The 22,096-nt window shown below is 41.4% G+C and overlaps 1 protein-coding gene across 1 annotated transcript; it reads right to left on the bottom strand.

The window, feature by feature from the left end:
* Positions 1 to 1,675: 1,675 nt before the first annotated feature.
* Positions 1,676 to 21,789, bottom strand: ppp1caa (protein phosphatase 1, catalytic subunit, alpha isozyme a). Its single transcript, XM_034190333.1, has 8 exons — positions 21,631 to 21,789; positions 21,372 to 21,467; positions 5,488 to 5,619; positions 5,084 to 5,314; positions 4,900 to 5,004; positions 4,588 to 4,811; positions 3,387 to 3,521; positions 1,676 to 2,491 (listed from the first exon to the last, which is right to left on the bottom strand). Exons 2-8 carry the CDS (start codon positions 21,424 to 21,426, stop codon positions 2,375 to 2,377), a joined length of 999 nt encoding a protein of 332 aa, XP_034046224.1. The 5' UTR covers positions 21,427 to 21,467; positions 21,631 to 21,789; the 3' UTR covers positions 1,676 to 2,374.
* Positions 21,790 to 22,096: the final 307 nt, after the last annotated feature.

The following is a 22,096-nucleotide window of genomic DNA, read 5'->3' as shown; positions in this document are numbered from 1 at the left end:
TGGAGCACACTTGCATTCTGCGGCACATTCCACACTAAAAAACACAAAGAACTCCAGGATCCATCTGCAGGGGACTGATTTTTAAGGCATCTAACCAAATCAACTACACAAGTACTTCTGTACAGTAGTGTTCAGAATAATAGTAGTGCTATGTGACTAAAAAGATGAATCCAGGTTTTGAGTATATTTCTTATTGTTACATGGGAAACAAGGTACCAGTAGATTCAGTAGATTCTCACAAATCCAACAAGACCAAGCATTCATGATATGCACACTGTTAAGGCTATGAAATTGGGCTATTAGTAAAAAAAATGAAAAGTAGAAAAGGGGGTGTTCACAATAATAGTAGTGTGGCATTCAGTCAGTGAGTTTGTCAGTTTTGTGGAACAAACAGGTGTGAATCAGGTGTCCCCTATTTAAGGATGAAGCCAGCACCTGTTGAACATGCTTTTCTCTTTGAAAGCCTGAGGAAAATGGGACGTTCAAGACATTGTTCAGAAGAACAGCGTAGTTTGATTAAAAAGTTGATTGGAGAGGGGAAAACTTATACACAGGTGCAAAAAAATTATAGGCTGATCATCTACAATGATCTCCAACGCTTTAAAATGGACAAAAAAAAAAAAAACAGAGACACGTGGAAGAAAACAGAAAACAACCATCAAAATGGATAGAAGAATAACCAGAATGGTAAAGGCTCACCCATTGATCAGCTCCAGGATGATCAAAGACAGTCTGGAGTTACCTGTAAGTGCTGTGACAGTTAGAAGACGCCTGTGTGAAGCTAATTTATTTGCAAGAATCCCCCGCAAAGTCCCTCTGTTAAATAAAAGACGTGCAGAAGAGGCTACAATTTGCCAAAGAACACATCAACTGGCCTAAAGAGAAATGGAGGAATATTTTGTGGACTGATGAGAGTAAAATTGTTCTTTTTGGGTCCAAGGGCAGCAGACAGTTTGTGAGATGACCCCCAAACTCTGAATTCAAGCCACAGTTCACAGTGAAGACAGTGAAGCATGGTGGTGCAAGCATCATGATATGGGCATGTTTCTCCTACTATGGTGTTGGGCCTATATATCGCATACCAGGTATCATGGATCAGTTTGGATATGTCAAAATACTTGAAGAGGTCATGTTTCCTTATGCTGAAGAGGACATGCCCTTGAAATGGGTGTTTCAACAAGACAATGACCCCAAGCACACTAGTAAACCAGCAAAATCTTGGTTCCAAACCAACAAAATTAATGCCTCGCAGATGTGAAGAAATCATGAAAAACTGTGGTTATACAACTAAATACTAGTTTAGTAATTCACAGGATTGCTGAAAAAGCAGTTTGAACATAATAGTTTTGAGTTTGTAGCGTCAACAGCAGATGCTACTATTATTGTGAACACCCCCTTTTCTACTTTTTTTTTTTTTACTAATAGCCCAATTTCATAGCCTTAAGAGTGTGCATATCATGAATGCTTGGTCTTGTTGGATTTGTGAGAATCTACTGAATCTACTGGTACCTTGTTTCCCATGTAACAATAAGAAATATACTCAAAACCTGGATTAATCTTTTTAGTCACATAGCACTACTATTACTCTGAACACTACTGTACTTCAAGAGCAGCCATTAAGCTCAGCAACGAACATAAAACAATGTCCAAAAAGTGATCAGCATGGTTCTCCAAATCAAATAAATGTTTGCATTTATTCCACATCAAATTTCAGAAAAGACTATAAGGAGAAAAAAAAAAAAGTTAAGCCAGATGTTGGCTTTAAATGTCTAACACAAACTGTCATTCACAACTTCATCCTCAAATTACTGGCTTTCAAAGAAGAAAAACAAAAGAAAAAACCTGCACCATTGTGAATCCATTGTGTTCACAGGTTCACCTGTGCACGAGAGTCCCCCATGCTGTTACGGTTTCACCGCAAAACATTATTCTGCTCCCCGCCCCAGCACGCACACGCGCGCGCGCGCACACACACACACACACACACCGCTCTGTGCACAGTCATCTCAAACAACATGAACAAGAGCTTATCTTTAGCATTAATCAGTGCAGGGCCTTAGTGTCAACAGCTAAGCCCCTCCCCCATCCCCAAGTGACATCACCAACACGCAGAAATGTTCTGTACAAAATGATGGAATAACGGAGGAATATAATACAGCAAATTCCCTCTGGAACATTCTCACTTCACAAACAGCCAAACAAAGAGATAAAAATAGTTTTAAAGAGGAAAAACAGATTTGAACCCTGGATGTTTCTTTGCTTCGCTGCCATTTGTTGACAAGAGAGAAACAGGTTTGGGAGGTAGAGAGAAAAAAAAAAAATATGTGGGGTCCAGAAGGAGGTGGCAGGTGTGAAGAGGGGGATCTGGTGGGTGTTATTTCTTGGCCTTAGCACCCTTAGCTGAATTTCGAGGCGGGGTAACAGGCCTCCCAGATCCCAGTCCGGCCCCTCCGCTGTAAGGATACAATTTCTTATCTGCTGGCTTCAGAATCTGACGGGAAAAGAAAGTTTCATTCAGTTTTGTACATATACACACGTGAAGCTTCACTCCTCAGAGACAAACCCATTTTTTAAGAATGACACAAAGGGAGGAAAAAAAAATATGATAACTTCAGCAAATCAGAGTTGAATTCTGAGAAGTTCTGCATGTGAAGTTAAACATCTACAGCAGAGGCGTCCAGATCCTTTACTCTGAAGGGCCACACATTCATCTGGGTGCTGTGTGACTGAAACAATTACATTCCAAATAATTTATTATGTCTAATAGAAAAATGAATATTCTAAAGCCCAATTTCAATTTCTATATAAAGAGACTCTTTAATCTGTTTAACCTTCAAGAGGGGTCATTTATGAGCACAGACAAAGATTTGTGCCCTTGTAAAAAAAAAAGAGTCTGACCACAAATTTGTCAATCTACTTCTATTTTTTTTTTTAACAGGATCTGTCTCATTAGTTTGGCAAGGATAAGGGATTGTTATGTGGTGTTATTTATGACCCCAGAAAGGTATTTTAGTTTGCACTAAAGGTTTGTGCTAAAAGTACGAAAAAGAAAACATTAACTGGTTACCATAATATCAAACACGTTTGTTATAGATTTTTTTTTTTTTTTTTTTTTTAAGAAAACATGATGTTTCTGGTTTAGTTTTTGTTCATAGCAATAAACCAAAAAAAAAAAAAAAAAAAAAAACACCTTTTCAAAATTAAAAAAGTGTGCACACATGCACATACACACAAAACTGCATCTCCCCCTTGAATGTACTGGTTTATTTTTCTTTCAGACTTTAAATCTCTACATTTCTGCCTGGAAAACCATTAATTTTGCCTGGATCTTACATACATGAGACAAAAGGAAATAATAATAATAATAAGGAAGCTCTTTGACACACCTGAAAGGAGCACATTAGTGTTTCATCCACACTCATCATGGCACCAGCGTTGTCAAACTCTCCACAGTAGTTGGGAGCCGAAAACAGAGTAACAAGCTGCCTCTTTGCAAAAAACTCATAACCATCTTCTACCACCTGAGGACAGAGAGGAGCAGGTCAGAGCCATTAACTAAACATGCAACTCTACCAGTTAGTCACTCAGAGCGTTAAACAGAAACGGACAACCTAACTTCCACTTTGTCAGCCAAGTTCAAAGCTTTTAGATCATTAACTGATCTGGCCAAATGGATGAACAAAATCTAAAAGTCTAAATAACTGCCAGTAATTGTTAGCAGGTTTTAGCCTAATGGACAAACTATTGCCAACTTGGAAAGATGCACTTTAAAAAAAAACATAAAATATGAAAGAAAAAGATACTCATGATATATAATTTTACAACATAATTGATTTTTTAAGTCCAGAATGAAATGAATTAAACTACTTTCAGACGAGGTGAGAAGGCAGTACTGCTTTTATTCAGCAGAGGGCAGAATGTATAGAAGACCTCATGTAAATAATACACAATGTTGCCTCTATTCCAAACAAACATTAAAAAAAATAAAAAAGAAAAAAAACTCCTGGCGGACTGCAAGAAATCCCTCCGGAGATTAAACTGCATGCAGATGAATATTTACTTCATGATGTTGCAGCCAGAGAGTGCAAAAATTAAAGATGGGGAGAGTCTTTGTGTTTAAAGACAAACTGTTCAAGACAAAAACGTGGTGGGTCACTCTGAGCAACGGTACTGCCGAATCCCTCGGCCGGCTGCTGCTACTGCTGCGAGTGACCCAACAACACAAAATCTGTAAATATGACTTATGACATACAGCCTCTGGAAGGGTAATATCCAGCTTTCCCCGTGGCCTCGTGTTACAAAAGGAAGACAAAACTCCTTGTAATATCAAAGTGCAATACTTGCAGAGTTGCATCATGACACGAACTGAATCAACACCCCAGTGCTGTGATACACATCATCGAGAGATAAGTGCATCTTCCCCGGGCCTAATTAAGTTAAATTAAACAAAACAGCACCTGCCCATTTCTGTAATTTATGTTAAATGAAATAACCACATACAGAGTTTAAATGTGTTAAACAGAAGTAATAAATTAACTGCTGGACAACTGTTACCCTCCTGGCTTTGAAGCCCAACATGGTGCGTACCTGATGTGCCCTGCATATTAGGTCCATGTCATGTTTGTGCAAAAATTTGGCCACCACATCGGCCCCGAATGTAAAAGAGACACCACGGTCATTTTCTCCCCAGCCCAGGACATCTTTGTCTGGATCGGCCCACAGCAGGTCACATAACAAGCCCTGGTCAGGCACATCTGTGGGTCGCATTACTCTGCGGATCTGTTCCATAGACTGAAGATCAGGAGACAGGCCTGGGACGAGGCAGAAACCGCACACCCGTCTTAGTCCAAGACTGATCATTGAATACAAGTATGACAGCATGTGAGCAGTATGGCCTACCTCCATGACAGCAGAAGATTTTCTCATCGACAATGGCAGCCACAGGTAAACAGTTAAAGCAGTCTGTGAAAGTCTTCCACAGCTTAATGTTATACCGCCGCTTACCTGCAAAGATGAGAAACACAGACTATGATTTTGGATTGTTTTTCCCTCCTGTCAGTGTAAATTTGTTGTTCACTCTTACACTCATCATAAAAACCATAGATGCGGTTTATAGAGGCACACTCGTGGTTGCCGCGCAGCAGGAAGAAGTTCTCTGGATATTTGATTTTGTAGGTGAGCAGCAAGCAGATGGTCTCCAGTGACTGCTTCCCTCGGTCTACGTAGTCACCCAGAAACAGGTAGTTACTTTCTGGGGGGAAGCCTCCATACTCAAACAATCGGAGCAGATCATAGTATTGACCATGGACATCACCTGCAGGGGGCAGCAAAGACAAGCAATTATAAACAGTTTCATTGTTACTGGTTGCAGAAATAAATCACATGTAACGGGAGAACCAAAAAAAAAAAAAAAAAAAAACTTAATAAACCTTCTGACGAAACCTAAAGTACAGAATTTCTTTTTCTGCTTCTGACATTAGAACTTACCACAAATTTTGAGGGGAGCCTCTAGTTCCAGCAGGATGGGCTGGCTTAGGAAGATTTCACGGGACTTGAGGCAGAGGCCACGGATCTCATTTTCTGTCAACTGGACATTCTTTCCTGGACGAGAGCCTTTAACTAAAAAAAAAAAAAAAAAAAAAAAAGAATACACAAGAATGAATGCGTACGCGCCACAAACAGTCACTTGAGGTATGCTAAAGCACATTTGGACAATCAATCAATCAATCAATCAACTTTTTTCTTATATAGCGCCAAATCACAACAAACAGTTGCCCCAAGGACAAGCCAGCTTCATTTTGGAATAAGGTGCTGTGGACTGATGAAACTAAAATTGAGTTATTTGGACATAACAAATATGCATGGCTGAAAAAGAACACAGCATTCGAAGAAAAACACTTGCTACCTATAGTAAAATTTGGAGGTGGTTCCATCATGCTGTGGGGCTGTGTGGCCAGTGCAGGTACTGGGAATCTTGTTGAAGTTGAGGGTCACATGGATTCCAGTCAATATCAGCAGATTCTTGAGAACAATGTTCATGAATCAGTGACAAAGTTGAAGTTGCTCTGGGGCTGGATCTTTCAACAAGACAATGACCCTAAACACTGCTCAAAATCTACTAAGGCATTCATGCAGAGGAACAAGTACAACGTTCTGGAATGACCATCTCAGTCCCCAGACCTGAATATTATTGTAAATCTGTGGTGTGATTTTAAGCGGGCTGTCTATGCTCGGAAACCAACAAACCTGAGATGTTTTGTAAAGAAGAATGGTCCAAAATACCTTCAACCAGAATCCAGACTCTCACTGGAAGCTACAGGAAGCATTTAGAGGCTTTTATTTCTGCAAAAAGAGGATCTACTAAATATTGATGTATTTTTTCTGTTGGGGTCCCCAAATTTATGCACCTGTCTAATTTTGTTTAAGGAATTATTTCTCACTTTCTGTAAATCCTATAAACTTCATTTCACTTCTGAAATATCAGTGTTTGTCTGCTATATGATATATTTAACTGAAATTGCTGATCTACTACGCTGCCACCCAATATTTGTTAATGTGAAATATTCATGCCAAAATCCATTTCTCAGAGATATGCTACAAACACACACTATCAGCAGTTTAGTACGAATACACAGTAGGCTGTTTGTTGTTGTTGTCTTTGCCTCTTGGAGCAGCATCCCAAAAAAAGCTGAATACAGTGTCACAATGTCACTAGACATAAACGTGAGAAATACAGAAGGTCTGCTTGTATAGCCCAGTTAAGTGTTAATTACTTGGGGGAAAGCAAGATTTTGGCCACTAACCTACAAATTTACACTCGTCTTTTTCAGACACCTCAAATAACACAGATGCTTCATGTAGGAAACCACAACACAAAATGAGCCTCTGCAAGAAGTCAAGCTCTGAAAACAGCAGATGAGTGGATATTAATCTGCTGTAGTCAGTGGTATTATGACACAAAGACAAGAAACACACATCCCTGTCTGAGCTGATGTAACTGCAGAATATACACCACGAACACATACTCAGGACACATAATGTGCCAAAAAAATAACAAAAAAAAGCAACATGCCATTAGCTCTAAAACAAAACTCAATTCAGGCTAAATCAGGCCATGGAAGGTGGTTTGCATCAGCACATTCATACAGGAAAATTAAACAGTTTGGCCTAAGATAACATCTTGTGTTCCAACTACTTGTACTGACACCAGATGAAGAATTCAGAAGGTTTGCCTGGTCTGTGTGTCCCACAGTTCACTCACTCCCTCACCCTCATAACTTGTTTTAAAAGTCTCAAATGTACTGTGGATCTGTTAAACAGGTACACTTAAAAACCACAAAAATTTACTAGATTACGCTTTTTTTTTTTTCTCTTTTTTTTTTGGATATAGGATTTTTTTTCTGTCTGAAAATTCAGACAGAAAGAGGAAGCCACTTAGTAACTATATGTACATCCAATATTGGTGTAAGTTGACACGTTTTCCACAAATGAACTCAATCATTTATTGGTATCAACAAATGATTGACTTCATTTGATTATATTATTGTACTTCAATTCTAATCAAAGTGACAAAGCAGAAGAGGTGACAGCCCAAGATGAGAGAGTTCAAGCAGTAAGATGATAAAGTTTCAGTCACTGTCAGAAGGCAAATGTATTATTTTCACTTCATTTGGGCATTCTAATTTAAATGTTCTTAGTTGGCAAATGTTCTTGTGATGCCCTACCTGTAGATATGGACATAAAATATGACAAATAACATTTGATTCTAGTCCAACAAAATTACAAATTAACTCATGGAAAAACTCTAAAATGATTTAAACTTGAATGAAATGAAGTTACATGCTGGTGCCATGTTTCATTTAAGTAATGGCCCAGTCACACGGTACACGGCGATTCCTGAACGAAGGGAAAAAGTAAAAAAAAGTCACAATTCATTGAGAAAAGGTGGACGAAAGAGGAACTTAAAAAAACTGAAGCTAACGAGCTCGACGCTTTAAATGAAACGCGCCTGGAGCCACAGCTGGAGCAGTGTGTGTCTGCATCTCTGCGTTCCAGGACGTGGCACTGGGACGGAGCTCATAGCGCCTGAGTCCTGGAGAAACTGCAAACAGAAGCTGTGGAGATCTGTGCGCATGGTGGACCACCTGCTCTGGTTCCTCGTCCAGAAGAAAACAAGGATCATCTCCATCATTATCAGAATCCACACCGTCTGTCCACACGCTGTGCGCTCCGTCTTGCTCCAATTTAAAAAAAACAAAACAACTGCTGTATCACTGTATTATGTTCTAAGCCATATATATTGATTTATAACAGAAAACGTGTGGTTATTTCCACCAGCTGATCACTGATCCACAACATGAATTCTTCCTTCCAGAACAGCTCTTTAGATCATCATCTTTTTTTAATAACATTTACATTTACCCTGATGGACTACCCTGCAGTGGGGAATAAGTTTCATTACACTAGAAGTCTTTCAGAAAGCGCTGTAACTAGGTTTAAGGATATGATTCCTTCTTTATGTTCTCTAATGTCATATACCAACACAGAGCAGAGTAGCTACCTAAACTCTGTAAGGGAGTTAGAGTATCTTGTCAATAGTTTTACATCCTCATTGAAGACAACTTTGGATGCTGTAGCTCCTCTGAAAAAGAGAGCTTTAAATCAGAAGTGTCTGACTCCGTGGTATAACTCACAAACTCGTAGCTTAAAGCAGATAACCCGTAAGTTGGAGAGGAAATGGCGTCTCACTAATTTAGAAGATCTTCACTTAGCCTGGAAAAAGAGTTTGTTGCTCTATAAGAAAGCCCTTCGTGAAGCTAGGACATCTTTCTACTCATCACTAATTGAAGAAAATAAGAACAACCCCAGGTTTCTTTTCAGCACTGTAGCCAGGCTGACAAAGAGTCAGAGCTCTATTGAGCTGAGTATTCCATTAACTTTAACTAGTAATGACTTCATGACTTTCTTTGCTAACAAAATTTTGACTATTAGAGAAAAAATTACTCATAACCATCCCAAAGATGTATCGTTATCTTTGGCTGCTTTCAGTGATGCCGGTATTTGGTTAGACTCTTTCTCTCCGATTGTTCTGTCTGAGTTATTTTCATTAGTTACTTCATCCAAACCATCAACATGCTTATTAGACCCCATTCCTGCCAGGCTGCTCAAGGAAGTCCTACCATTATTTAATGCTTCAATCTTAAATATGATCAATCTATCTTTGTTAGTTGGTTATGTACCACAGGCCTTTAAGGTGGCAGTAATTAAACCATTACTTAAAAAGCCATCACTTGACCCAGCTATCTTAGCTAATTATAGGCCAATCTCCAACCTTCCTTTTCTCTCAAAAATTCTTGAAAGGGTAGTTGTAAAACAGCTAACTGATCATCTGCAGAGGAATGGTCTATTTGAAGAGTTTCAGTCAGGTTTTAGAATTCATCATAGTACAGAAACAGCATTAGTGAAGGTTACAAATGATCTTCTTATGGCTTCGGACAGTGGACTTACCTCTGTGCTTGTTCTGTTGGACCTCAGTGCTGCTTTTGATACTGTTGACCATAAAATTTTATTACAGAGATTAGAGCATGTCATAGGTATTAAAGGCATTGCGCTGCGGTGGTTTGAATCATATTTGTCTAATAGATTACAGTTTGTTCATGTAAATGGGGAATCTTCTTCACAGACTAAAGTTAATTATGGAGTTCCACAAGGTTCTGTGCTAGGACCAATTTTATTCACTTTATACATGCTTCCCTTGGGCAGTATTATTAGACGGTATTGCTTAAATTTTCATTGTTACGCAGATGATACCCAGCTTTATCTATCCATGAAGCCAGAGGATACACACCAATTAGCTAAACTGCAGGATTGTCTTACAGACATAAAGACATGGATGCCCTCTAATTTCCTGCTTTTAAACTCAGATAAAACTGAAGTTATTGTACTTGGTCCCACAAATCTTAGAAGCATGGTGTCTAACCAGATCGTTACTCTGGATGGCATTTCCCTGATCTCTAGTAATACTGTGAGAAATCTTGGAGTTATTTTTGATCAGGATATGTCATTCAAAGCGCATATTAAACAAATATGTAGGACTGCCTTTTTGCATTTACGCAATATCTCTAAAATCAGAAAGGTCTTGTCTCAGAGTGATGCTGAAAAACTAATTCATGCATTTATTTCCTCTAGGCTGGACTATTGTAATTCATTATTATCAGGTTGTCCTAAAAGTTCCCTAAAAAGCCTTCAGTTGGTTCAGAATGCTGCAGCTAGAGTACTGACGGGGACTAGCAGGAGAGAGCATATCTCACCCGTGTTGGCCTCCCTTCATTGGCTTCCTGTTAATGCTAGAATAGAATTTAAAATTCTTCTTCTTACTTATAAGGTTTTGAATAATCAGGTCCCATCTTATCTTAGGGACCTCGTAGTACCATATTACCCCATTAGAGCGCTTCGCTCTCAGACTGCGGGCTTACTTGTAGTTCCTAGGGTTTGTAAGAGTAGAATGGGAGGCAGAGCCTTCAGCTTTCAGGCTCCTCTCCTGTGGAACCAGCTCCCAATTCAGATCAGGGAGACAGATACCCTCTCTACTTTTAAGATTAGGCTTAAAACTTTCCTTTTCGCTAAGGCTTATAGTTAGGGCTGGATCGGGTGACCCTGGACCATCCCTTGGTTATGTTGCTTTAGACGTAGACTGTGGGGGGGGTTCCCATGATGCACTGTTTCTTTCTCTTTTTGCTCCGTATGCATCACTCTGCATTTAATCATTAGTGATCGATCTCTTTTTCCTGGTTCTTTCCCTCAGCCCCAACCAGTCTCAGCAGAAGACTGCCCCTCCCTGAGCCTGGTTCTGCTGGAGGTTTCTTCCTGTTAAAAGGGAGTTTTTCCTTCCCACTGTGGCCAAGTGCTTGCTCATAGGGGGTCGTTTTGACCGTTGGGGTTTTTCATAATTATTGTATGGCCTTGCCTTGCAATGTGGAGCGCCTTGGGGCAACTGTTTGTTGTGATTTGGCGCTATATAAGAAAAAAGTTGATTGATTGATTGATCATCATTTTGATTCATCTACCTGTTGCCACATGTACAGCAGGACTGGATTATCATTCCTACACTCACGTTGTTATATTTAATAAAAAAAAAATAACCGCACGCAGGTGTTGCTGCCGCTGCTAATGCTGCATTCAAGTGCCGTCGGAAATTACACAACTTTTTTGTTGTTTCAAATTCAGCAGTTGTTTGTGGCAAAATAATTATTTATATCCACACAAAAGATTAATTCTGTCCTATGTAAGGTGCCTGAGCCCATTGAAGCTGACCCCCACACAGATTAAAAAAAAAAAAAAAAAAAAAAATATCCAAGCAAGCAGGCTGAGTTTGCCCTGTAATTTCCGACGGTACATGAAGCAGCAGCAGCCTCAGCGCTCACAAACCGGCTTCTGCACTGTGTGAAAACACTCAGCTGCTCCAACGAAGTCAAATTAAACAATAACGTTACAAAAACTAAACAAACAATTAAAAAAGTCAAGAACGACAGTAAAACAAGACAGACGAATTGAGGTTTTCGTTGCCCTTCGTTCAAATTTTTCAACAGTTTAAAAATCCTGACGAAGCACCAGCTGCAGGAACAAAGCTGCGCAAAGGTTAAACGATGCCAACAAAAGTAGAATATTTCTTGCTTCGTCAGAGCTTCATTGCCCTTCGTTAAGTGCCGTGTGACTGGGCCATAAACCTGTAAAAATGAAGAAAAATATGCTCCTTTCTGTGACGAGGCAGCAGCTCTCTACTGGACAAAAATATTACATTTACATGGGTGCTGGTGAAAAAAACAAATTTTTTTTTTTTTGGACTGAAACTTTCTTGGTGTTGGATGGATAAGTACCGAAGGCGCAAAGTCCTTTAGGGAGGTCTGGGTGCATGCTCCCACAGTTTTTTCTTTTTAAATTGTGCATTTTGGTGCATTCTGGTAGATTCTTGACACAATTCTTACTTGGGGGGGGGGGGAATCAATGTTCTCAATTTTCTGGAGAATATCTTAATCACATTTTAATCAATAATAGTAAACTGAATCAAATATGAATGCAATTTTTCCCACATACTTTTATTACAACTTTTATTTTAGTTTATAACTTCATCTTGTGCAGTGACTGCTATAGAAAACCACAGTCTCATTTGAACCCTCTGTGATATCGTGGGATCTGACCACTTACGGGAACCTCCATTTAATATCTATACACAACATAACTTCACACGGATAAATGGTGTACGGTTTTGTTTTCGGCTGCAATCACCAAAGCAGTCGCGAAAAGTTTTTTTTTTTCTTCGGTTCTTAGTGGAGAAGAAAAGGCGAGGCGGTAGGAGACGACGTGTCGGTTAGCCTACACAGCTATCTGTTCTCTCGCCTCGATACGTTTGTGCTATGGATCATAAACAAACCACAACACGTCCACTTTCCCACAGCATCGTCACTTTTTCTTTACATTTTCACTTAGTTTACATTTAATTTGTCCAAAACCCCACTGAAAATGCAGTGGTTTGTACCCAGGAAGTAGAGAAATTACATCATATGCGTCATATTTTACCCCTTTAGCGCCTGCCCCCCAAACGAGACGGCGCTGCTCTATTGCGCCACAGAAGGATTTTAATGTCAAAATTCAATTCAAATGTAAGTAAGTAAATTTTATTTATACAGCGCCTTTCACAGACAGTCACAAAGCACTTCACGGGTTAAAATACCATAAAAATAATAAAACGTACATAAAACAAAGGACAAGGTTAACAATTGGTCAGTTCTGAAAAGCCTTATTAAAAAGAAGAGTCTTCAAATGCATACAGGACTCATTTTATTTTACAGGAGTCTTCCCCCACCTCAAATGAACCACAAGCTGGTTGGGTGGGCATCTCTTATTTTTCACATGGGGTTGTGGTGATTGTTTTCCTCTCTTGGTTTGGGCTTGAGACATTGCTTTGCTATTAATTCAACCTATTTTTGGGCTATGTGATCTTTTTCAATAGATTTAAAGTGGCTATGACACTTAAAGACAACATAGTCTTATTACATGTAACAAAGTTTATATAATTCGGTCAACCTAAGCATTTTGGGAAGATGGACGCAGTTCTCCCGTTATATACAACACTGAACGTCCCGTCACTGAAAAATGTGCACGCCCCGTGACCGCTTCCCGCTGAGCACCAAGCCTGAAAATTCACTGCGTGTAGACCGTATCGGCTTGCGCGCCTGGCAGCTGTTGTTTACACTTTTTAGCAGCAGAAACTCTGATTAAACACAGCTCTCAGGGACTTGTTTGTCGATATGACTGACCAGTGTGTCACAGCATATTGCACAAACACAAGGGCAAAAGGTTTTAGCCTTTTCAAGTCCAGGCAGACTGATCGAAAGCCGCAGTGTTGTGCGATGCACGAAATGTCAGGCTGCCGCTCGCACACCCGCATTTGCTCCCGACAGCAGACACTTTCCTCTACCGTCTCCATGTTCCTCGCACCGCTCACAGGAACACCTAAAATGTCAACCCCAAATAATATGTTCACAATAATCTTGAAATGGTCAAGGAACTTGTAAAAATATCAGTGCAATACATAGTAAACACGGCAGCGGCATCTTCACTGTTGTTTTTGGTGATCTTTTTCAAAGCTTTCGCCGTTTATTTCCTATTCTTTCGTGAAAATAACGTAACTAAACACAAATGCAATGCCAGGAACTCGAAAATGGCAAAAACCCGAAGGGAATGACGGTGGTCCGCAAGTAGTAGCTACACTATCGCGGCTCCGAAACAATAACAAAGGCAGTAAACAGACGTGAGAATTGAAAATGCTATAATTATAGTGTTATAAACAGCAGCAACAAAAATCAAAGCCTCCCTTACCATTCCGTATTCTGCAGCCTTTCAAAATCCATCGGAATTAGCACTTCTCTTGCCTCTGCTTCGGCTCCGCCATAAGCTCCGTCGGCATTAATTTCCAGAATGCTCCTGGTTTGAACGTTCGTCCAAAAGATACAGCTCCAATCTGTATGGTCTAATCACTGCTGCAACATCCTCAGGATCTGAGTCAGTCTCGATTTCCTCACAGAAATAATCCACACTTGAAGAGTCAGAAAAGTTCTCAATCTCATCACTGTCCATGCTGAGGTCCATCTGTTCTTGTTGTTAATCTAACACACAAAGACGGGACTCTACATGTTGTGACGTCACGGCATCACGTGACCGCCGATGGAACGTGCTTTCCAAGAAACACACTTTTGAGAAGCTGTACAAACTTTATTTCTCAGTGATAATGATTAAAACCACTTTCAACTTACTATACTGTATGTACATTTTGATATTTATATCAGTTTCACCTAATTTTTTTGGTGTCATATCCACTTTAACACATCTCGTTACCATTTGAATGTACTTCAGTAACTTTTGTCACCCATCCAGATAACAGTGTTCTGTGAAAATTGTGATGATGGACAAAGATGAGAATTTCGCACGTCCACAACGGTGAACCACGGCTGTCTAGCTGATTTACTGACCTAAATGTATTAGAGAACTCGTTGACAGTGTCGCTTCGATTTCCGACCAATCATGGCTCATGTAACAAGTTTGTACAAGTACACTTTAGTTTCATTCCGGAAATAGTGCTCATCATATTGAGAAATCTCAACATGGAATTCTTTGCTTTTCACCAGTTTTGTGTGTGTGTGTGTGTGTGGGGGGGGGGGGGGGGGGCATAAATAAGGAAATATTAATTTTGATGGAAAACAGTAAGACTAGCACACACGTGCACGGGACTTGGCCTCTGTGACACTTGGCGCCGGCGTGCTCCCTCCCCAGACGGACCAGCGACTGCAGCACCCCACACGTTGGGACGTTTTTCTGGCTGTTCCTACTCAGCTTCATGGGCTGTGGTCACCGCCAAGACAAAACACAAAATGCAGAGATTGTTCTCTGATCATCAGACTTCGCGTAAGCTTGCGTTTTGTCATGGTTTGTCTCATGTGGATGTAAACAGAATAAAATAAAGAGCTGAAGTTGTTTTTGGGAAATTTTCCCTGCAAAAAATTGTTTGCGAGTGGTCAGATTCGCACCAAGTATTGCGCTAAAACATCGTGAGATGACGCTACTCATATAGCAGTGCTGTGAGAGCAGTATAGGAGTAATTTATTATACGGAAATAACGGAATCTGAATTTTGACTGAAATCAGTCATATGACTGAAAACTAGCACCTATGCATTTAATCCTCAAAGTAAAGACCAACACATCACACCCCACCACTACATCCCCCCTCTCTGATCTGATCCATGACTAAAAATGATCTGATCCATGGTTTAGCGATTGGTTTCTCCCATAGTGTTGTCATCCATCTTTAAGCAGTAACTAAATGCACAATCATAAGTACAAAGCAGGTTACAATACTGCACTGGCACTTGTCACTTTAAGCCTGGATTACAGCCAGTTAAGCCCTAACAAAGCATACTCCAAAACTAGCAGCACGGGGAGTGGGCGCTAGTGAGTTTAACACACAAATGTCATTACACTTCACTGATCATGGGGGAGAAAACAGAGCCAGGCCAGAAAAACAGAAAAGCTGCTGGGGGTGTCAGAAGTGCTGGTTTAGTCCTGCACTCACTCAATGCTGGAGGTCATCTAGATTGATAGCATATCAAACTGTGAGAGCAAAACAGTCTCAGAGTTCACCAAGGTGGAGATCATTGCAAGTAATCCAACTGAACCCCTCCAAACACAGATAATTGGTTTGGTCTCAGAGTGGACAAGTGCCACGGTCGCTTTGATGGGCAGCCCGAGAATGAACTGATAGACTTGAACAGGTTAGATTAGCGCATGTGCAAGATTAAGATTCAAGTGATTATTCTCAGCAATAAAACAGCAGATTCCAACTGAAAAAAAGGTCAAGTGACTTACATAAGAGGTTATATGAGGTCTGTTAAGACGGCTTTCGGTGGCTTTTCAGTCGTGTGACTATCCGAGAAATTGTGGAAGAGGTGGGCATGTCACAGCATGTCCTGTGAGACTTCAACACGGAGGCGCTTTTGCTCCGTCGTCAGCAGCAGCATGAATTTCGCCGCCGCTCTTTTCATGGCCAAATCTTCTGTCACAGTGGAATGTACAGAAAAAGTGCTGATGTCCACCTCTTCCACAATTTCTCGGATAGTCACATGACGGTCCTACATCACCACAGCGTTCAGTTTGGAAATGATCTGGTCGTTTCAGCATGTTGACGGCCGACCGGAGCGTGGCTTGCTCTCCACCGTTGTGTGGACGTCTTTAAACCAGTTGTACCGCTCCTTAATCTGTGTGATGCCCAGAGGATCATCACCGAAAGCTGTCTGAATAATCCGAATGGTTTCCACCTGGCTGTTGCTCAGTTTCTGGCAAAATTTGATGCGGCGCTGCTCCAGTCGTTCCGCCATTTTCCTTGCAATGAAAATCCGCCGAGCGCACAACACATGTTTTCACGCAAAGACTGCTTACCAACAAATGATGCAATCGACAGGTGTGAAAAAATTCACGCATGCGCACGAAGGTTCAAGGTTCGCTCATGCAAGCACACGTGATTCAAATCCATCAGGGTTTTGCAAAAAATAAAAAGGTCCGATACTTTTCTAACAGACCTCGTAAATACTGCCACTATCTGGCTTGTTTGCCTTCTGTGTTTGGCAGACAAACCTTATCACGGCCCACATATAGTAATCTACATACAAACATTCCAGCAGCCATTACAGTCAAAGTCAAAACTCCCAGGAGGCAATGAGGCTGCACAGAAATGTGTGAATATTCCAAATCCAGCAGCTCCGCTGAGGCTGATCAAGCAGGGCCTATAATTAAAAATAAAGTATATAAACAGGTGGCAGTAAGGTCAAAATTATCAGCAGCCTCAGGAAGCACACATTCACTGTCCAAATAAATAAATAAATAGAAAAACAAAAAGGTTCAGCTTTCCTTCCCCGAAGAAAATGTAAGTGCTAATGACGAACTGGAAAAATAACCCCAAAAATTATCCTTCAATCTAAAAAAAAAATAAAATAAATAAATAAGCCACAAGCAAGTACAAAAACAAGGACATGTTACACATTACTCATCATCCCAGTTAGCAACAAAAACTCGAAGTATTCATGACTCTCCGCGGCTCAGCTTTACAGAGAATGTACAGAGAGAAAGCGACACACCTCACCCCGAACCTCTTAACTTTTCAGAGTCCATCAGATTTTGGATCCTAATGTGTGCTGACACTGCAGTCTGTGTCGCAGGATGCTATTTTACTGCCACCATGCACCTCTCCTCTGTTTCTCAGGCTGGCTGAGCACAGTTTTATTTCTTAGACTTTTCACAGTTATATCGATGACAATACTTATAAGCGCACACAAAGCTGAGCTTCTAGCAAACTGTTTTTAATAGGCTGCGTTCATGGACGTGCACACACATGAGCTTCTCATAGTGGAAAGCGGCTGTTTTTGCCGTGATTGCATCAAAATGAACAGTTATTTAAAATGAGTCATCAAATATGACACAGGGCTGAGAATGGGCAAAGAAAAAAAACTCTGAAAAATGGTGGGGTTCTGGGGGCCGCCATAGGCCCCTAGTAGGGTCTGGGGGTAGTGCACCCTGGTGTAAGCTTGGGGGGCTTCGCCCACTGAAGCTCACAGGTTTTGAGCATTTTAGAGGCATTTCGGGGGCACTACAGAGACCTAATTTCATGAATTTCCAATTCCAATTTCCAAAGTTGGGGTATGTGGAAACCTGACTAATAAAAGAATCTGTCTATGTAGACCTCCTTTCAGTGATACTTCGTGCTATAGCATATGTACCTACTATAAATGCCATAGCACTGGACAGATATCACTGAACTTGCCCCTCCCTGAGCCTGGTTCTGCTGGAGGTTTCTTCCTGTTAAAAGGGAGTTTTTCCTTCCCACTGTTGCCAAGTGCTTGCTCATAGGGGGTCGTTTTGACCGTTGGGGTTTTACATAATTATTGTATGGCCTTGCCTTGCAATATGGAGCGCCTTGGGGCAACTGTTTGTTGTGATTTGGCGCTATATAAGAAAAAAGTTGATTGATTGATTGAAAACTATTCTTTAAATGTCTTTCCTTAACCTGCAATGAGCTCTGAAATATACTTGAACTTCATGCAAGTATATGTAAATTAATGAAAGAGATTAAGAGTAAAAACTGAAAGAAATCAATTGCAAGGCCTGAAAGAACTTTCTGTATGAAGTATTATGCTTGAAAGACACTGGACTCATGGAGAGAATTTAGTACTGCTATAACGGACCGACGCAGCAGGTGGCAGCAATGAACAATAAGGATGCCAGCTGCTGTTATACACCACAGAAGAAGGGTTCGTTTGTTTTTCTCCACTGGGTCACATTTTACGAGAAAGTGTGTCTCATGTCAAAATAAAGCCATAAAATAAATATATATATACACACACACACACACATTATATATAAGTTAGCAGTTTGATATGACAAAAATGGAATATGGAAACAAATTTTGATGGAAAAACATAAGCAAACAGAGGTTTTGCAGTGCACAGTATAAATAACTGCACCACACTTCAAAATTTCAGTGATTGTAAACATTTTAATTGCATGAAGAGAATTATTTGACACGCACCTGAGAACTGAGGTCGCTGACCGGTGAAAAATCATTTGGGACACTGGATCCAGGCAGTACATGATAGGTCCGTTTAATCTTAACTTTGGTGACATGCTTGTTCGTCTTGCAAAGTTCTTCCAAAGTTTTTACCCCTCTAGATCCATAGTTGATGAACATAACGTGCAGAGGGCTCTACCGGGGAGCTCAAACCTGCGGACGAATTCACATTCTTGCCTATGTCCCGTCCATGTCCTGCTCCAACCATGTCCATTTAAATCTGTTTTATTTTTTTTATTTTTTTTTTTTTATTTTTTTTTTTTTTTTTAAACACACCACTAGTCCAAATAGTTACTGTTAAATCACAAAACCACACATTTTTCATATCTCAATTACAATATTTTCCACAATGACTTTTTCTTCAAATCATGCAAAAGATGTGTGGCAAAATTGAGCAATCAAACACAATGCCAATGCCACCTGATGTACACAGACATGCACCTGAGCTGGAGCAGCAGAAGAGCTCAGCCGCCACACGCACACAACACATTTTCTGTGTTTTAAGCATTAAAAATGCTCATAGCTTCAATATAAAACCTGACACTCCAAACAGAACCACACCGATTTGTTTAAATGTAGTGTAAGACAATCAGTGACTTAGCAATGCTCATGTATCAGACCGCAAAAACACACCAATTTGTGAAGTTGCACACTGTGGATGGCAACACCCTAACATGAGTGTGTGCATGTTTGAGACAATGAGTGCATCCATTTTCTTCTGCTTTATCCGGAGTCGGGTCGCGGGGGCAGCAGCTCAAGCAAAGCCGCCCAGACCTCCCGATCCACACCCCCCCCCCCCACCCCCCCCCCCCCCCCCCCCCCAGCTCCTCCGGGGGAACCCCGAGGCGTTCCCAAGCCAGCCGAGAGACGTAGTCCCTCCAGCGTGTCCTGGTTCTTCCCCGGGGCCTCCTCCCAATGGGACGTGCCCGGAACACCTCTCTAGCGAGGAGTCCAGGGTGCATCCGGAAAAGATGCCCAAGCCACCTCAACTGACTCCTTTCAACGTGGAGGAGCAGCGGCTCGACTCCAATCTCCTCACCCTATCTCTAAGGGAGCGCCCAGCCACCCTGTGGGAGGAAACTCATCTTGGCTGCTTGTACTCGCGATCTCGTTCTTTCGGTCATGAGCCAAATCTCATGGCCATAGGTGAGGATCAGAACGTAGATCGATCGGTAAATCGAGAGCTTTGCCCCCCTACTCAGCATTCTCTTCACGACGGTCCGATACAGCGACCACATCACTGCAGACGCTGCACCGATCCATCTGTCGATCTCACGCTCCATCCATCCCTCGCTCTTGAACAAGACCCCGAGATACTTAAACTCCTCCACTTGAGGCAAGGACACTCCACCGACCTGAAGAGGGCAAGGCACCTTTTTCCAGTCGAGAATCATGGCCTCGGATTTGGAGGTGTTGATTTTCATCCCGGACGCCTTACACTCGGCTGCAAACTGCCCCAGTGCACACTGAAGGCCCTGATTTGACGAAGCCAACAGAAACACATCGCCGGCAAACAGCAGAGATGAGATTCTGTGGTTCCCAAACCAGACCCCCTCTACACCCTAACTGCGCCTAGAAATTCTGTCCATAAAGACAATGAACAGAACCAGTGACAAAGGGCAGCCCTGGCGGAGGTCAACGTGCACTGGAAACAGGTTTGACTTACTACCGGCAATGCGAACCAAGCTCCTGCTGCGGTCGTACAGGGACCCCATAGACCTTACCAGGGAGGCTAAGGAGTGTGATCCCCCTATAGTTGGAACACACCCTCAGGTCCCCCTTCTTAAACAGAGGGACCACCACCCCAGTCTGCCAATCCAGAGGCACTGTACCCGACCGCCACGCAATGTTGCAGAGGCGTGTCAACCAAGACAGTCCCACAACATCCAGAGACTTAAGTTACTCAGGACGGATTTCATACACCCCAGGAGCCTTGCCACCGAGGAGCTTTCTAACCACCTCGGTGACTTCGGCCTAGGTGATGGATCTGCCTCTGAGTCCCCAGTCTCTGCTTCCTCTTTGGAAGACGTGACGATGGGATCAAGCCCATCGTCACTGAAACTACTTTGAGCATAAGGGCACTATATAAATATAGTCCATTCACCATTGAAATAGACAAAGTTTCTCCGGCGAGAACACATACAAAATGGTTTGAAGAGTAGTTTGAGAGAGATACATAAAATACAAACCTGACCATGCCTTTTGACAAGAGACTAGAGCCGAAAAGTACTGAATTTGTTTATTCTCGTTTCAGAAAGGCTTTGAACTGCAGAGCCACTGATAATGCTGGTGGTGAAGTGCAGTCATCGTAAATGTGCAGGAAACAATAGTTGGAATGTGATAAGTCCAGATCCACCCCAAAAAGCATCATCAAATCAGGACCTGTCAGTCCAGGATCACTAGCACAACAACTTCCCTCCAAAGTCACCAATTTCCCCTCGATTTACATACGTCATAATACCAAAAGCATTTCTCTCCAAAACAGGAAGTAAGTTTAAATACTATACATACCATCAAACAAATAACCCCAGTTATTATGTTAATGCTGGAATTATTTGGATGCAAATGAAATAAAGTGGCGCTGAATGCAGAAGCTCCGTCATGCTCTCCAGTCTGACATTAAACCGCATCGGACTGGCATCAGATATTAAATAAGTGTACATAAAGGTGATCAAATTGAGCAACAGTTGAGTTTCTCACCTTCCAAGAGGCGCTGAATTATAGAGTCGATGTTTAATTTGTCCGGCTCCGACATTTTCTTTATTTCCTGGTGTTATCGAGTTTTCCGTGTTGAACCTAAGATTTAAAAAAAAAAAAGGAAAAAAAAAAAGAAAAAGAACAGATGTGTAAGACAGGGCAGCTTCAGTTTGTGATCATTGACAGCATCTAGCTAAGCGACACTGCGAAAGCGAAATCAATGAGCCTAGCCAGCTAGCTTAGCGGCTAGTTAGCGACCTACCTTATCAAATATCCTCAGCCCTGGTCTTCGGTTTTAACAACAGATGCGTCGAGTAACGAATGAATTATTTGCCCTTTCAGATCAATATTGTCCCCTTTCTGTCGTTCGGTACAGGGCTCCTCGCTGCCCCCCTGGCAACTTTAAAAGAAGGCCGTTTCTGCCCAAAGCGCAGAGAAACGATAGCGTCGCACATTTCTCAAAGCCGATTGGTCCGTCTTGGAATTTGGCGCACCGTCCTCGTATCTGATTGGATGTATGTTGAGTCCATCTTGGCCATTCGTATCCGCCTCTCCAAAAGCGCCTTTGACGAAGAAGAGCGAAAACGCGCCCCCGTGCGTTTAAAATAGGCAGTGTGTAAAAGTAAAAAAAAAACAAGAGAGCGATAAAAGTTAAAAAAAAAAAATAAATAAATGGTTAAAAATTGAGGTGTTGGAAACAGATGAGAGTTGTAAAAATGAAGTGGTTA

The sequence above is a fragment of the Thalassophryne amazonica genome, chromosome 16 (genome assembly GCF_902500255.1).
Source record: "Thalassophryne amazonica chromosome 16, fThaAma1.1, whole genome shotgun sequence".
NCBI classification, from domain to species: domain Eukaryota; kingdom Metazoa; phylum Chordata; class Actinopteri; order Batrachoidiformes; family Batrachoididae; genus Thalassophryne; species Thalassophryne amazonica.
Note: the sequence above shows the minus strand (reverse complement) of the source record. Positions and strands in the feature narration are given on the sequence as shown.